The sequence below is a fragment of the Crocuta crocuta genome, unplaced genomic scaffold, assembly GCF_008692635.1.
Source record: "Crocuta crocuta isolate KB4526 unplaced genomic scaffold, BGI_CrCroc_1.0 scaffold299, whole genome shotgun sequence".
NCBI classification, from domain to species: Eukaryota; Metazoa; Chordata; class Mammalia; order Carnivora; family Hyaenidae; genus Crocuta; species Crocuta crocuta.
In genome coordinates this window covers 11,575,222-11,592,415 of record NW_027532747.1, presented here as the reverse complement: position 1 = coordinate 11,592,415, position 17,194 = coordinate 11,575,222, and the positions used below count along the sequence as shown (strand labels likewise).

Below are 17,194 nucleotides of genomic sequence, written 5' to 3'. Positions count from 1 at the left end.
TGAAATTTCCAGGAGCTACCTCCTTAACTTCCCTGCCCTCCCCACGCCGCTTCTGTCCACCTGCTCTCTGCCGAGGCAGGGACGCAGGGCTTCCTGGGGGCCACAGCTGGTCAGCAGTGTTTCAAGTGGAGTTTTCTCCTAAGCTTCCGTGTTCTCCCGCTCAGCCAGTAAAGCCCCATTCTGGCATTCTCCTCCTCCTTTCCCGCCCATACCCAGTTGCCACCGCCTGTCCCCTCTGCCCTAGCAAGAGTGCTGCCGCCTGCTGCTGCAGGTCCTTGTCGTCCTCTCTGGACTGGTTCTGTCTCCCCTCGCACCCCATCTTGGCTCCTGCTTCACTTCTGAAGCTCTTTTTGCCCACCTGCCACGGTCTGTTCCTCTGACATTTAACCTGCAATGTCTCCTCTTGGCCCACGAGACGACATCCAGAATCCTTTATGGGACACCAAGGCCCGCCGTGACCTGGAACAGCATGCCTCCCAGCCTCCATTCTGTGCCCTCCCCGCACACACCCCCAGGGCTCCAGTCAGCCTTGAGTGCTGGTTAGCAGGTAGGTGAGGTAGGCCGTGGCACTCATGGCACCACTGCCACCAGCTAGTTGTGTGACCTGCGTCATTCTTTGCCTCCATTAGAAACTGAAATAACATGGAAACAGAACAAAGAATAACACGTTGGAGAAATCCCAAGGATCAAGCAAAGGAACTCTCCAGGAGCACACCATGTTAGAGGAGCCAGACTAACAGTGGAGCTGGGGTCCTGCTTACGGTCTGTTGGGTTTAGACCTGTTACTTCCATAGGCCCCCTTCTCTGGGTGAGGTGGGGACAGTGCNACGCTTAACCGACTAAGCCACCCAGGCGCCCCTAAAAATTTTTTTTAAAGAGAATTGAGAGTTACTGCCTGTAACTTGTTTCAACAATGCCTGGCACTTAGCCCTGGGCACTTAGCAGTAGCAGCGCCAGCATGTAGGCCAAGCAGCGCAGCAGAAGGCAGAGGGCAGAGGTGAATGTCCAGTGAATCAGAATCTTCATATCATATCCATGGTGATGGGATGCTGTCCCTTTCCTCCTTCTAACTGCACTCCCCCACACTGACCTAGCCCTTTGCTTCCCCAAAACCCACCCTTCTTGGGCCTGTTGGATTTATTCTTCTCCATGAAGAGTTTTCTAAGCTCCCACCTGGTCATATACTGCCTTATAGGAAGGACAAGACAGCCACCTTCCTTCCTGTAATTCACTTCCTTGTCAATTAGTCCATCTTTGATTAAATGTGCTTCTTCTAGAAGGTTCACTGTCCCTACCCTCCTTTTTTACCCAGGAAAACTTGATGCCTTGTATAGGATTTTACTGTTTGAGGATGCTAGTTGGATGCAGCTAGAAAGTAAACGACATCTCTAAATGAAACTTGAGCATGTTTCTTGTTCTCTGTGATTGAGCTAAGCTGCTAAACCTAATTTGTCATGGTGATAACAGCTCTTTTCCTCCCGGAGCTGAAGGCAAAAGCCAGTAATTTCTCCAGTGTGATAGATGTCCACCCTCTCACCTGGTGTTTTATAAATATATTGTCTTAACTGTCTTTTAAGTATCTGTGCCTGGGAGGGTGCCTTCCTCTGTTTTATGAAATGCCAAGTGATAGCACTGTGATATATAAATAATGATAATTACAAGACAGCCTCAAATTATTTGACATCCAGATTGAAGGGAAAAGTGGTACTTTTTTTTCTGTAATACCCTAGAATTTGGATCAGAAATGGCATTCAAATGGAAAAAAAAAAATATTGCTTCCTGTCAGACATGGATGGCTCAAAGCTTCTTATATGTGAAGTAAGGCACCACGGAAGAGAAGCATGTGCCAAAACATGTTGGGGCATCAGATCTGGACCAGACCATAAAAATTCTTAATGCTTTGCCGTGAATTATTTGAAAATAACAAATAGACCAGGAGCCAAAGAAGAGGGAAGTTGTTTTATCTGAAACTCCATGTAAAATATTTAATGGTCATTAAATTAAGTGAAGTGACATCATTTCCCAATCTCTGGCCTCTTTTCAAAAATGTCAAGAACTGAGGTTTCCAGAATTTGGTGCATCCTGATTTGGTTTGCTTTAGTATCATCTCTTAAATTTTCAAGGAATTCTTCTTTTGTGGTGGCTCCTGGTGGGTGAGTGTGAGACCACTTATTTGCTTAGTTGAAGAACAAAAGACTAAGAGTCAGAAAGTCAGGGTTTGATTTCTAGCCTCACCATCTAATAGGTGAATGGCCTTGGGCAGCTATTTAACCTCCAGATGTATTTCGTCCCCTGTAAAATAGTAATTTCATCACAAGAGCACCTTGAATATATTTCCTGTACTAATTTATATCCACATGCCAGTCATTGTTCTAAACAACTGACTTACTCTCAACATACCGTTTAATAGATGAGGAAACTTATGCCCAGAAAGGTTAAGTGATTTACCCAGAGTCACACATCAAGTAAGTGATGTGCACAAGAATAGATTTAAGATTATCCTCAGGCAGACCCAGAACTTGAAGGTAAGCTATGAGAAGGGACCCCAGTGTGACTGCTGTGGAGGTGGCCTGGCAGCCCTCTGTAGGGTGGAAATGTGGGTGAGGGGCAGGCTGCAGGGTCCCTTCCCAAGTGTCCTTGGTCTCCCTGCCGCCTTCCTCCTCTGCCCTTGGATGTCCCTGACTTTTATTGGTTTTACCTTCAGTCTCTTTCAAATCCATTTTCTACTCTTTCCACTGACCCCACTCTCCCGAACTCACCTCATTTGTATCTCGGCTTTTGTTAGGATGCTTAGTATTCGTATCCTCATCACCATGCACCAACCCGTCTCTAGCAGTTCCCAGTTGGATCTGTCCGCGTCTGTGCCCATCTGCATTTCTGGAGGAACCTCCAGTTCACAGCCCTGCAACTCCTCACTGTGTATTGGAGTAAGGACTGCCCTCTTTAACTGGGGTCCTGTGATGCTTTGGATTGTAAATGACAGATAACCAATGTAAACAGTGTAAGAAAAAGGCAAACACAGAATGAGCCCCTTGCTTCAGGCACAGCTGAATCCAGGGGTTTGGGTCATATTATTGGAGTTCATTTTGAAATATGTGAGAGCCCCCCCGCCAGAGCTCAAGGCTCACATCTTACCAGATGAGCTCCTCAACAGAAAGATGGCCTCCTCCCTGATGCCTCTGACTTGGTCCACATGCCCAGATAGCCCGAGTCACTAGGGTCTGGGGTTGGTCCCAGTTAAATAGGTACAAGCCACAGATGGCCATACTGCCTCCTGTTCAGAGCATTCTTGAATCGGGTCTCTCCAGTGTTCCTCAGCCCTCTCCCTGTGTGTTAGGCTGTTCACTCCCTGTCCCTCTGAGGTGGCTGTTGTATGCAGCCTGTATCCAGCTCTGCCTTGAATCATGCCGGTCTCCCTTCATATTCTTTCCTGCCATCTCTCTGTTTATCAAAATTATACCAATTTCTCAAGGCCCAGCTGTAATCTTTGCTACAAAGCCTTTCCTTATCCTACTACTGGTTAAAGGCAGTTCTTCCTTTTCTGTCTAGAGTCCAGCAGGCTATCACTTACTGCCTTTCACTGTATTACCAATCACCATCTTCATCAGTGCTGGGCCTTTCTTCAATGCACGTTCCTTTCTGTAGGTCTCTGTGGGCACAGAGCACTTAGGCATTGATTTTCTCTATGCAAAAGCCCATAGAGTAAGCAAGCAGGGTGCCTTTATCCTAATTTTTCAGCTCACCGTTGCTTGAACACCAGCTGCACCCCAAGACTGGGTGCTGACATGAAAAATATTTTAACATGATGGCCTCTAGATGCTTTATTCGGATTTTACAACTGAGGAAATTGAGCCTGAGTAAATACGTGGTCAGGTGCACCACTGACTGTTGCTTTTAACTCCTAGAACATGCAAGCTCTTTGCTGCCTCTGCACCTTTTCAGAAGCTGTTCCTTCTGCCTGGAATATTCTTTCCACTCTCACCTCTCCTAGCCCTACTCTTTCCAGAGCCTAATTAAAATGTTACTTTTTGAGGGAGGCATCTGTTGATCATCTCCTTCCCCCAAGTCTAAAACAATTCTCCTGTTCTCTCTTCCAGTACTCCCCTGTTTCTTCATAGCAGTCATCACAAATTGTAGTTCTCTTACTTTGATCGATGTATATGTTTAATGCCTCCCCACTAGACTGTGTACCCCATGAAGACAGGGACGATGACATTTTTGTTAACTCTTAAGCACTCAGTGCCTGGCACCAATGTCGACCCAGAAGAGGCACTCAAGAAATAATTGTGTTGAGGGGCACCAGGGTGGCTCAGTCGGTGGGTTAGGCATCCAACTTGTGATTTCGGCTCAGGTCGTAATCTCTCAGTACATGGGATCAAGCCCCATGTTGGGCTCTGCATGGAGCGTGGAGCCTGCTTGGGATCCCCTCCCCGCCCCCACTCATGTGCGCTCAAGTGTGTGCACACTCTTCACTTTCTGTAAATAAACATCCAAAAAACGTGTTGAATGAGAAAAGGCAAATGTCAGCCGTTCTCACAACTCAGTGAATGCGAAAGCAGTGTCAGAACTCAGATTGCCTGAGGCCCAGGTCAGCGTCACTCCCGACTCTGGCCATGTCCTACTCTGTGCCCACGAGCGGCCTCGCCTGCCCAAGTTATGTGATCACCGAGACCGTTTGGTTCAAGCTCTTGTATGGGTTCCACAGACATTAGTACTGTTTGCTATGTGGATGTTTAGCTTATGGACTGTGGGTATGTGATTGTGTGGACAGAAGGGATGAGAGACAGACAGACTGACTTGCAAGGTGCTAGGGTGATCCATAAAGGAAACCAGATAGAGGATGATAACGTGTGGAGGCATGAGGAGGAGTCTACTGTATTAAGCACCTGCACTACTGCGCAGGCCCTGGGCTGGAAGGCAGTCGCGGTTACGAACATCAGCCAAGATACAGCACGTTAACTCGTACCCTGATAAGATCTAAAAATAATACCCTGTTCTCGAGTTCTTCGAATAAGCCTTGCATTTTGGGGAGTCTTGAAGAGTTTGTGTTTTCATATTCCTATCACATTATATTGGAACACTTTCATTATACATGAAGGCAACTTTTACTCTTACACCAGACTGAGCAGCCTGTTACTATAGCAATATTGAAAGTATTTTGAGGTATTTATGTACAGTGTCTTCTACACACTCCTTGCAAACTGTACATAACAGTAGAAATGGGCTATAATATCCAAAATTGTTTTTCTCTCTTTATTTCCTTTAGTAAACTTCTGTGAACTTCATCATAATTTAATTTTTAAAATGTGAACCTTTTCTTTTTAGGAAAGATTAATTTAGGGGAGTTGTGAATATATCTGACCTATCAAACATCAAGAATAGCTATGAAATAATTTGAATTCTGTTGTGAGTACCAGAAAGATATAATCGCTGCGTGAGATCTGTCTTTTCCAGAAAATGCAGTGCAATCATAGATTCCTTCTGTGTGTTTGCAGGGCCTGGACAGTTTCGAAGTGAAACCGAAATTCTTCTCAGGGAACAAGGAGCCAACATCGTCGTTTCCTGTGCCGTACGATCTTCCTCCAGAGCTGTATGGAAGTAAAGGTGGGACCTGGGTAAAGGGAAATCGTTGGTATTCTGGACCGAAAGAGAAACAGTGCCCATGGGAAGCCGTTGGTCTCTCGGTGGGAGGTTGGTTCATAGAACACTTCAGAAACGCAGGTTTGAGGAGTCCCCTCTGCTGCCCTATCTGGGACCACAGGAGCTGTAGTTCTTGAAATGGTTGGTCCCAGAATTCCTCTGTACTCCTATCATTATTAAGGAAGGACCACAGAGAGCTTTTATTTACATGGATTTTTATATCTATTGATGTTTACCATATTAGAAATTAAAACCAATTTTTTTAGTTTTAAGGTCATAGTAATCCTAATCATATTTTTTTTCCAAAAAAAAAAAAATGAGGAAGGTGGCATTATCTACAGTTTTTGCAAACCTCCTTACTATCTGGGTTAACGAAAGACAGTTAAATTCTCATAGCTGCTCTGTTATGATAGGACATAACAAGGCGTCTGTACACTCGTGAAAAAGTGAAAATAACAAATAATGGCTTAATATTTTGATGAAAATAATTTTGACCTCACAGAAACCTCCTGTCCTCTTAAAAGGGAGATGCCCCGGCTGCCTGAGGTCGTGACTTTCTTAAAGGCAGTGACCACGTGTTTTTCATCATAGAAAGTCACTGGAATGGTGGTTCACATTCGTGGTGGTTTTGGAGGCAAGCTGGCTGGTATGAGTGGCATCCAGTTCTGACACAGGCCCACAGACCCTAGGGCCACTCTTGTCAGCCCCAGAATGTCTGTCTGTGAAGCGAGTTCGCACTTCTAGACTCACACGAGCGGATGTATAATCAGGATGTGCCTAGTAATTTAAAATGGCAGCCAGCATATTTCCCCTGGTAGGTAGGTGCCTACGCAGATAGCCAGACTGTAGTCAGCAGTTTTTGAGTGAATGCTAAATCTGAACAGGAAAATCTTTGCTCTTGTTTGGAAAGTTCTAATGACCTCACCCCATGAATATTCCAAAATCTCTAGTTCCCTAACAGAGCCAGCCTTGCCCGGTGGTCCCTTTCTTCCCTGGACCGTGCTAGCTGCCTTCTAGATACTGCCCGACCCTCTCTCACCATTTTTGGCTTTTTCACGGTAAACCAAGCCCTCCCCTTCCAGTGGGCCCGTTTCTTACGTTGTCCAGACACCTCTGGCCCAGTTTGTGCCATCTCCTAGTGTCAGCGTGCCAGCTGCCTCTGGCGGGTGACTTTTCTAGCTAAACACTTGTGATGATAGTAGTTTCAGAAGGCTCGTATGTTTGAATCCTCTAAATTTAAATCCTCTAAATTTATTGTATATTCATGCATTTTCATTTTTCACTAGCAAGATTGTATCGGTTTTATCACAGTTTCAGAGATTCTCTGCCCCCCACCCCTCCATGCACAAATGAAGGATACTGCTTTAGAACCAGGCTGTGCTTCTGTGCAGCTTCTTAAGTGACCTTGGGCCGTATGCTTTCTCTAGGCCTTGGTGTCTCTATCTGTAAAATGGGAAAATAAGAGCGTCTACTTCAGAGAGTTATTGAAAAGAGTAACCAAGGGGCACCAGGGTGGCTTAGTCGGTTAAGTGTCCGACTTTCACTCAGGTCATGATCTCACAGTTCGTGGGTTCGAGCCCCACGTCGGGCTCTGTGCTGACTGCCAGCTCGGAGCCTGGAGCCTGTTTCGGAGTCTGTGACTCCCTCTCTCTCTGACCCTCCCCTGCTCATGCTGTCTCTCTCTCTCTCTCTCCTAGAAATAAATAAAACATTTAAAAAAAAAAAAAAGAAAAGAGTAACCAAGATGCTCTCCTATCTGTCACGCACCTAACACAGTATCTAGCGCAATATTGATAAAGTCAGTATTGATCATTTGGTTAAAGTGGTATTTGCCAAGTTGTATATACCTTTTGCAGGTTTAGTATATTTCACAATTTAACTTTTAAGTGTGTAGAACTAAGCTCATTAGCTATGTATGTAATTGCTCATTTGAAGAGGTCGTTAAAACCTTGGCACGTGAGATGCACATGATCTAGTTTAAACACGTACATAGTATCTGATTCTCTCAAGTGCTTTAAACCATTGGTTCCCATATAATTTAACCACTCCCCCTACTGCTTGATTCGTTTGCAATAATTTCTTGAATTCAGACAATTTAGAAATGAACTTCAGTCTAGACCTATGAGAATTATTGCTAAATAGTAGAGACAGGTTCATAAAGTATTTTTGAAAGGGAAACAGCTGATTGAACTTTCTAATCCAAAAAAAAAAAGCAAAAGAAGTCACTTAAAATCGTTGATACACTTAATTTAATTTTTAGGGACCTGTTTTTGAAAGCTCTTTAGAAATGAGGACTTTTTTTTTAAATGAGAGAACCAGAAAAGTTTTCTAGACATAATTTTGATCATCTCCTGTAATAAAATCTTTTTGTTTCATAAAACAGGCTGACACCAAACTTCTAGCTTAGCTTTTTTTTTAAATTATTTTGAGATGGGCAGAGAGAGAATCCCAAGCAAGCTCCATTCTATAAGCACAGAACCTGATACAGGACTTGAATTCATGAACTGTGAGATCATGACCTGAGCCAAAATCAAGAACTGGATGGATGCCCAACTGACTGAGCCACCCAGGTGCCCCGGCTTAGCTTTTAAAATTACCTTATAAACACAAACCTTAAGGAAATGTAGAATTCTCCAAGTAAAAAAGTAATTTATCAAATTACATTGAAATTAGTACTTGGTTTGTAGCAGTTTGAATTATTCTTCCTCTCACTGGATAGACTCTTCTGTTGTACCCTATGTACATGGGTTAACATGGAAGATCTTCTCAGAGAAGGGTTTAATGGGTTTCAGATAACAGCTGCATGTCTACTAGGTCAGTAACCCAGCCTGACATATTTTGGAGCTTTCCTTTGTATTTCAAGCAGGCAAGCCTTTTTTATACATTTGTTGATATCAGGGTAAGTAAAGTGGCATCAGAAATCTGCTACTTAGTTCATCTCTCTGGGTTCACACAGCATACACACACACATATACAGTCTGTGCCTGATACAAGGAAAGAAGTCAAGGTAATTGCTCGGGTGACAGTGGCTGCTGCAGGTAGTGTATCAGGTTCCCCTGAAGACAGTGGGAAATGCGTGTACAGGGGTTNAGGTTGGTTCCTGCTTTCTCCTCTAGGGTTTTGATGGTTTCCTGTCTCACGCTCAGGTCCTTTATCCATTTTGAGTTTATTTTTGTGCATGGTGTGAGAAAATGATCTAGTTTCATTCTTCTGCATGTTGCTGTCCATCTGTTAACTAACTCTTTAACTCAAAGGCCGTTTCTTAGAGGACTCGAGGAAAGCGCTAATTTCCTAGCTAAGTAGAATGGGATATTGTACTTGGATTTGTCTGGCTGTTAAAAAAACAAAAACAAAAAAACCTGAGGGACCTATGCAGTATATAGGATAATGACAGTCCGTATGTGAGTTGAGGGTGGTGGTGATAATAATATTACAGCAGCTAGCACTCATTAAGTACTATGTGCTGGGAACTGCTATGACCACTTGACATGAATTTTTTGAAATCTGTACATTTCATTTCTGTATATTTGTGTGTGTGTGTAGATGTATATATATATCTACACAGTCCTCAGTTGACCACAGGGACAGATGGAGTAGAGACAGAGATGAAACCCTTGGTCTCCCACCCCCCCATTGCCAGCCTTCCCACCACGGCCTCAGGGTTGGCCTCGCTGTCAGCCTCACTGTGTCTGACCTAGACTGTGCTGCCTGCCTTTCCCTCTCCCTGCTTTCAGCCCTTCCCACTGGACATCGTCTTCTGCACTGCTGCCATGCACATCTTCTGTCACACTCCTGTTTTAAATCGTTCCGTTCTATCCCAGGAAAAAGACAGCTCATTCCAAACTCTCAGATCCCAAACTCTGATTGTGTTAAGGTCACCTTTAGGACTTGGTAAGAGCGTGTATTGCCAGGTCCCGACCCAGACCAGCAGAAATAAGGTCCCCCAAGGTGATTTCTGGGGAAGTGCACCAGCAGCTCTGGGAACCACTGCGTGGACGTGAAGTTCACGATGCCAGCACCACGGCCCGCCTGCCTGTGTGTCTGCCCCACGGGACGGCACACCGGGGGACCGCAGCTCTGTACCTGGCTCCTAGCCGGCACCTCTCAGATCTGCACATGCCTGTGTCGTGAGGCACACTTTTCTCCCATGGGACCATTTAGGAGCATTACTTAAAACAGGCTTTCATCCAAGCCAGTAGGTGTTGACGCTGACTTCCAGTACTAATGGGTAAAAAGACCCAGCAGAGCCGCAGCCTGCATGACAAGTGATCAGCCCATGGAGATAGACATTTGCACATTTGTAAAGCAGAGTGTCCAGAGATTTGCTAATAGCGCGGTTACCTCACTTGGTCATTGTTGGCTAACAGGGAGAGGAGTAAATGCAGTGGTCTCGAAGCTACTGGCTGACTACAGATGAGTGGGTCACAAACCCTGCACTGGGGGTGAATCTAATAGCCACTCCTGTAGCAAGGATCCTGGGGTCCTGTGCCTTGGGGAGGAAGTAGGGCTGACGTTACCAACAGAGCAGTTGGCAGAAGAGATGGGAGAAGTGTAGCCGCAGAAGAGGTGCTCCCAGTGGAAGGGAGCAGTGCTCTGTTAAGCCCCGTGGGGAGCTGAGGGGGAGGGGTGGGAAGGGAGGGAGGGTTTCCAGCAGCGCCCTCCCAGGACTCCAGCCAAACCCTCAATCTCTTAGAAAGCCAGCATGTAACACAGGCCCTGGCTTACAGCTCTCTAACAAGCTGGTTTCACCAAGTGTGTGGTGTCAGGCTTTCACACCCTCTCAAGGTCAAAGACAAGAGAACAGAGCTCTGATAACTTGTTGAATCTTTGACATTCTTTCCCTGCATGTGCTGCTGGGTGCATGCCTGCTCTGAGAGTATTCAGCACCGCAAACTGTGAGGAGAGCCTCGCACTGATACCAGGCCATCCTCTGAGCTACCGCATGCCTCTGCTCAGGAGGAGGGGAGAGCTTCCCCCAAGAGCGGGTTGGCAGTGCCGAGCAGCTGCTCCTGTGGATGGCTCCTTTCTACACGCTTGCTGAGTGGCTAGTTCTCTGTAAGCGCTCAGCCTTCCGGAGTGTGTATTTCATCTTAGCGGGGTGAGCACATGGGGATTTATTTTTCACCCTTGGAATGTATTTACCCCCTATGCATATATGGTTCTTTTGAATTGGTTTGATTCTAGCGGTAGTGAAGCCTGGTACAAGTGATCAGATTTTTTCAATTTCTGAAACATTGGGCAAAGGGGGAAAATTTGCGTTTATCGAGCACTTGCAACGTGTCAGGAACTTGCACAGGTGTTCTCATTTATGTTTCACAGTAACCCTGGGAGGTTGCCTGTATAGCTGATTCCCATTTCACAGATGAGGAACATGAGGCCAAAATCTCAGTGCTTTTCCTAGGGCGCAGTGAAGGATCAGGGCTGAATTTGAACATAGGTCTTCAGCGTTCTTTCCGTCGTGTCCTATCAAGGTGTGTTGTCGTCTTCAACATTGATCTTCGGTCATTATACAGAGACCCTCATGCCTTGTCAATTACTGACCTAAGGAACAGAACGAAACCATTTCATGGATGTGACTTTGAGCCTCATGGTTGTATGTGACCATGACCAGCTGAGAGCAGACAAGTGACCCTTGACCATGCCATCTGTTACTGTTGGGTTCTCCAGCTCTGCAAAAGAAGAAAATAACAGCTGCCCTTGTTAAGATCCTTTCTCTGCTGGACACTACATGGCTTTATGTCACTTAGCTCTCACGACAGTCCCACAGTGTAGGTACAGATAAGGACTCTGGGGCTGAGAGAGGTGAGGTGACTTGTCAGTGTGAGTGGCAAGCTGAAATGTACCCCCTGGTTTCTGCTGGCCTCTTTCCATCTTCACTTGCCCGTGTCTTAGCACAAACCTTTACCAACAGCCTTTGTCCGAGATGGGCTCTTGTCTGGTGCAGAAAAGGTTCTTAACAGTTTGTAGACTCCAGGACACAGGTGGTTTTATCCTACCCGGTAAGTGAATTTTTTTTAATCCTGTTCAAATAACTATTATACATATGTAATCTGTTTTTTCTATTCCTTCACCCTCCAGATCGGCCATGGATTTGGAATATTCCTTACACCAAAGCACCAGACACACATGGGAATATGTGGGTTCCCTCCTGAGAATCTTAAAGCGCTGTGGAATTTAGGTGTAAGATCTCAAGCCGCGAGTATTAGATGTTATTTATATTGGATATTCACCCTTTTTATCTACACCCCTACAAAACTGTAAAAGTCACTCTTACAAACATGGACGCTGGTCATACTTTTAATGGTCATTAACAGTGTCGCTAAGAAATTTTTCTTCACTTTTCTAAACTTTGGAATGAAAGCTTAACTGGACAACATTAAGAGAAGGTACATAAAATCCTCCTCCAAGTGATGTCTAAGCTCACGGTGGTGCCAACTCTCCTGAATTGAAGACTGTGTGTGCCCTACTCCATCGGGAAAGGCGCTCTCGATTCAAACGCAGCCTGTCAGGGGAAGGATGTGCTTGCCCGTTATTACCCAGCCCGCAGCCGTGCGTCTCAGGGCTGCCGGACGTGAGGCTGCCGGTGTCCGCGGTTCGCAGAGGTCGGTGCGGCTGCTCTTCAGACGCGTGAGCCCCGCTGCCTCTCGTCCCACCACCCCCCCTTCCCCAGGCTCACTGGACACTTCTGCTCCCGGAGCTCTGCGGGCTGCCTCTCCCCCTGCGGGTGGGTCCCGCTGCCCCTTCCTCACCCGTTCCTCACAGTGGGAGGTTGTCTCCTTCACCCCCTCACATTTCCAGAGAGGACGGCTCGCAGAACATACAAAAGCACAAGTAGTTTACTTGGAAGAAACCCTAGAAGATGACCTAATTTGGTGCCTTCTTCACAAGTGAGGAAACTGAGGCCCAGAAGGGTTCAGGCTGCCCCCCAACATCACACAGCTGTCTGGGTCAAAGCTCCGAGGATCTCTATGTACGTATGTCCCTCATACTTAGGAATCGAGTTCTCCTAAGGTGATGTAGACCTTCTTGTTTTTTTTCTACATGAGGCTGATTGCAGTTTGTCACCACCTTCGTCTTACATCTTTGAAGAGTGTTGAATAATTTTAGAAGATAATTTTTGAAGATAGCTTTTCAGACTGTTCCTCAGAGGCCTGTGATTGTCACCTTTAGGAGCCGGCAGGGTGGGCGGGGCTGCGCCGACAAAGAAGAAGTCCAGGCAGACAGCTGTGGGCCTCCCTCGTCCTGGCAGAGCGGCTCTGCGTCACCTGTTTCATATTTTGGGAAATGTCCAGGATGTCATCTGCGATTGTATGTGTACATGTGCTCTGCTTTTTAAAATGTGGAAAAGCCATTGAATTAGTTTAACCAGTTCATTACCCAGGTAAGACGACTAAGGCTTCAACCTTTTCTGACCATGCCTTCTACCTCCCAGAACATGCGAACCCCACGTCACGTGCGCCTGGAAGTCAGTGGGAAGGCACTGGGGCTGGCCCAGAGGGGTGCCCGGCGGTCTGTGTGTGCAGAGGAGCGGCTGGGGCGCCTGGCTGGCTCAGAGGAGCGTGGGGCTCTTGAAGTCAGGAGTTCGAGCTCCACGTTGGGTGTACGGATTACTTAAATAAAACTTAAAAGCAAAAAAAAAATAAAAAGGACTGGCAAAGGACCTGAGATTTCTCGCCAGCATGGTGGTCCCTTCCTGGGTGGGGGCAGGGCAGCTCCGGGCAGGCCTCTGTCAGTGGGAGCAGAGTCCCCGTGTCACCAGGACTGGAAATCAGCCTGCTCTGCGGCAGGACTCCGCCTGGGCTGCACAGGGTGCGTTCAGCCGGTTGAGGACAGCAGGGGAGCAGCGTCCCAGCCCCCTGCCAGGGAACCCTGCGTGGAGTCCGGCACACAGGCTTGTCGCTTGTCCCCTCCACGTAACTGCAAGGCGTGTTGGGGCTCAGAGCTGGAGCAGGACTGCGGAAGTTTGAATCCCCACTCTGCCACCTGCTGTGTGACCTACACCAGGCTGTTTAGCTTCTCTGCACCTTGGTCCCCTCGGCTCTAAGATGGGGGTGGTATTGAGAGTGGGGAGTTCCTCCGTGGAGATGCTAGGTGCCTGCGCGAGAACTGTACAGGGATTTGCTACTGCAGCAGTGGTTGATTCCTTATTTTCCTCATTTTCCTGATAAGGAAATCCTTCAAAAAGGTGAAGTGTTCATGCAAGGTCACACTTCTAGAAAGTCCTCTTGCCGGTATTTGAACCCAGGTCTGGCAGCATCCATGTCCAGTTTTCTGCCGGGTGGCTCGGGCTCCCAGGTAACATGGTACCTGAGGAGATGGATGAGTGTTACCCCCCAGGGTGTTGTGGACAGATCCTCCTACAGAACCGGATGGCATGGCACCGGCAGATGAGGATGAAAGATTCTAGATGCTCATTTTCTGAACAGCCCTGGCTTAGGGGCCGTACTTAAGGCAGCATTCCTCCACACCCCGTGCAGACCCAGAAGGCCCCAGCAGAAACAGACAAGTTCCGTAGAATGGGTTGGTAGGTACATCAAGGTAGCATTAGGGGAAGTCGGTGGTCAAGGGTTATGCACTCCGGGTCTGCAGGCCCCACTGCTAACANCCTAGCGTGGAGTCCAACATGGGGTTTGAACTCATGACCCTGAGATGAAGACCTGAGCTGAGATCAAGAGTTGGAAGCTCGACGGGCTGAGCCACCCAGGCACCCCTACTTTAAGTGGCCCTTACATACTGAGATACAAAAACCAGAGAGAGGCAGAGAAGGGGTAATGTGCAGCCATTCATTTCCAGGAGAAGGGTACCAGGGCCCATGACCAGAACCCAACATGGAGGCGAGTAACCACCTCTGAGCCCAGACTTCTCTGGTCCCTGAGTAATAACATTGTTTTATGTGTATTAATGAATCAAATCTCAATAACCCAGTACTATTAACACCCCCATTTTACAGATAGGGAGATTAAGGTTATTGGTCCAAAGTCACACAGCTGGCAAGGGACAAAGCTGGGATTTGAACCCAGACAACAAGTATGATGTATATTCCCAAGCCCAGCCAAGGAGCAGGACTCATGTATATATGTAATTGTAGCTACAAAACCAGGTACACTTTCATCCACTATAATAGCAAGCCGTAGTGTGACAGAACCAGCCATCAGTATATAAAATCAACCAGTAAACACTGCATTAGTATGCAAGGTTGAGCCACTGAACTAAAGCAAGAACCTGACCATGGAACTGGTTCCTTTCAAGTGAGACAGAGCTTTGAGGGCTGAAAACTTTGCCATGTTTAGTACGTTCTGTTAACTTCTCTGACTGAAACCTGGTGTTTCCACGGACTAGATCTAAAAGCACAGAGCAGAAAGGACTGTGCCAAGTGTCAGAAGGCGACAAAGGAAATGCTGGGGAGGAGGAGGGCAAGAATCCGCCCAGGAAATCAAAGGAGGGTACCTTATGCAGTAATGAGGGTAGCTTGAACAGACATGGGGCCAAAGCAATGCAAGTCATGGTAAAGCCTGCATTCTGTACTTTACAGAGTTCCGAACAAGTCCATCTCAAAGCAGAATCCAACTGCTGCATCTCAGTTACACACTGTTCTCTTAAGCCTACCAAAGGCCCACTGAAACTGTAGTCTAACCAGCATTAATCATTCTAAGACACTGAACCCTGTTCCCTTGTAGCAAGTTTTTCAGAGCATTGCACTTGGATTTATTAAGAACTGGACCAATCTTTTTTAATAAAGAGAAACTCAGAAGGGAAAGGCGAGAGAAATTGCATCCATAGGGAATTTATTACAGGTATAATCAGTCATAGGTAACTATACACATCACACTGTGAGGCAGGTGATACTACCCTCATTTGATAGGGTAAAAGAGTCAAGGTCACAGCTAGTACGTGTTCCTTTCTGGACCCAAGGACACAGATGATGCCACTGTGCATGCTCTGGTAGCTCTCTGCTCATAGGTGCTTTAGAAATTAACATGGTAGGGGTGCCTGGGTGGCTCAGTCTACTGGGTGTCTGACTTTGGCTTATGCCATGGTCTCAGGGTTCATGAGTTCTGGCCCTGCATCAGGCTCTATGCTGACAGCTCAGAGCCTGGAGCCTGCTTTGGATTCTGTGTCTCCCTCTCTCTCTGTCCCTTACCCACTCACCCTCTCTCAAAAATGAATAAACATTAAAAATTTTAAAGAGGGGCGCCTAGGTGGCTTAGTCGGTTAAGTGTCCGACTTTCGCTTAGGTCATGATCTCGCGGTTCGTGGGTTCAAGCCCCGCGTCGGGCTCTGTGCTGACTGCCAGCTCAGAGCCTGGAGCCTGTTTCAGTCTGTGACTCCCTCTCTCTCTGACCCTCCTCTGCTCACGCTGTCTCTCTCTCTCTCTCCTAAAAATAAATAAAACATTAAAAAAATTTTTTTTAATTTTTAAAGAGAAATATGGTAGCTGAATGCTGATTTTGTTTTCTTCAGATAATTGACACGAAAATTTAAGAGCCTCTATTCAATAATTTATCAATATATTTATGAAAGACTGCATTTTGATGCTTTTATAGTTACAGAAGCCAGATTAATTAAGCTTAAACAATGAGACTTTAAATGAGTCTAGCAAATGCTGGAGCCAGAGGATCATGTTAACAGTCTATCTCCAAGTCTGGAATATCTGCTTTCAAGAAGTAAGCCTTCTCCACCTGGAGGCTGAGCTACCCCAGCCCCCAACGCACTCCAGAATCCCACATTACTGCCAGGTGGATATTTTTAAAAAAGAAAAGAAAATACTTCTTTCCCAATAGCTCCAGTAGAAGTCCCCTGGCACACCAGACACAAGCACTGCAGATTAGGGGGCTGCCCCTGCCGAGAAGGGTGCAGGTGTGGAGTTCTCCAAAGACAAGTGCAAGATGCCTGACGTCCACTCCCGAGCAAGGAGTATCTCCAGGTCAAGTGTTAATCCTGTGCCTGGAGAATCTTTCTCTGCTTCCTCCTCAAATAGTGTGTGCCAGTGTGCAGATTTTGTTTAAAAGCAAGGTAAGCCAAGAAGGAAATTTTTAAGTCTACGTTTCTTTTAAAGGCTGCACAAATAAATAAATCCTTATAATCTGAGTGTTCTAAAAACAGTGATTTTTTTTCATACTGTCAGTCACAACCTTTTTGTGAACCACAAAAATCAATTTAGGGAGTCATGACTTAGCAGTTTTAAATATAGAAGATAATCTGTACCACAAAGTAAGGTTATTTTTGTTTCTATATATATAAGTGCATTCAGGGCTATAATATAAAATGTATTCCTTCCCAGGCTGCTGGTTCCACCTCCCTGAGCAAAGACAGTTTCGTGGGTAACAGCTTGAGATTGACAAGCCCAAGAGGGGACTCCGCCCCAAGGCCCTGGGGACTCAAAATTGTCTGATCCCAGCTCCTCTCCCTCCACACCAGGAAACCTTAGGCAAGTCATGTGATGCCTTTGTCTTCATTTTCTCATCTATTAAGTGGGGGCTAATACCTGCACTTCCGGCTTCATGGGACTGTTACAAGAATCAAATGAGAAGAATGCTGGTGCAATTTTGATTGG

General features: G+C 46.3%; 1 protein-coding gene across 2 annotated transcripts in view; it reads left to right on the top strand.

The window, feature by feature from the left end:
• TDP1 (tyrosyl-DNA phosphodiesterase 1) overlaps nucleotides 1-11,874 on the top strand; it is an 89,524-nt gene extending 77,650 nt beyond the window's left edge. The window contains exons 16-17 of one of the 2 annotated variants that reach the window (XM_077780940.1): nucleotides 5,496-5,604; nucleotides 11,719-11,874. In XM_077780940.1, coding sequence (XP_077637066.1) covers nucleotides 5,496-5,604; nucleotides 11,719-11,792 — 183 coding nt within the window. In that variant the 3' untranslated portion in view covers nucleotides 11,793-11,874. Of the gene's footprint in view, nucleotides 1-5,495; nucleotides 5,605-11,718 lie in introns of those variants that run through there. The other variant, XM_077780941.1, reaches the window with a different exon arrangement.
• Nucleotides 11,875-17,194: the final 5,320 nt, after the last annotated feature.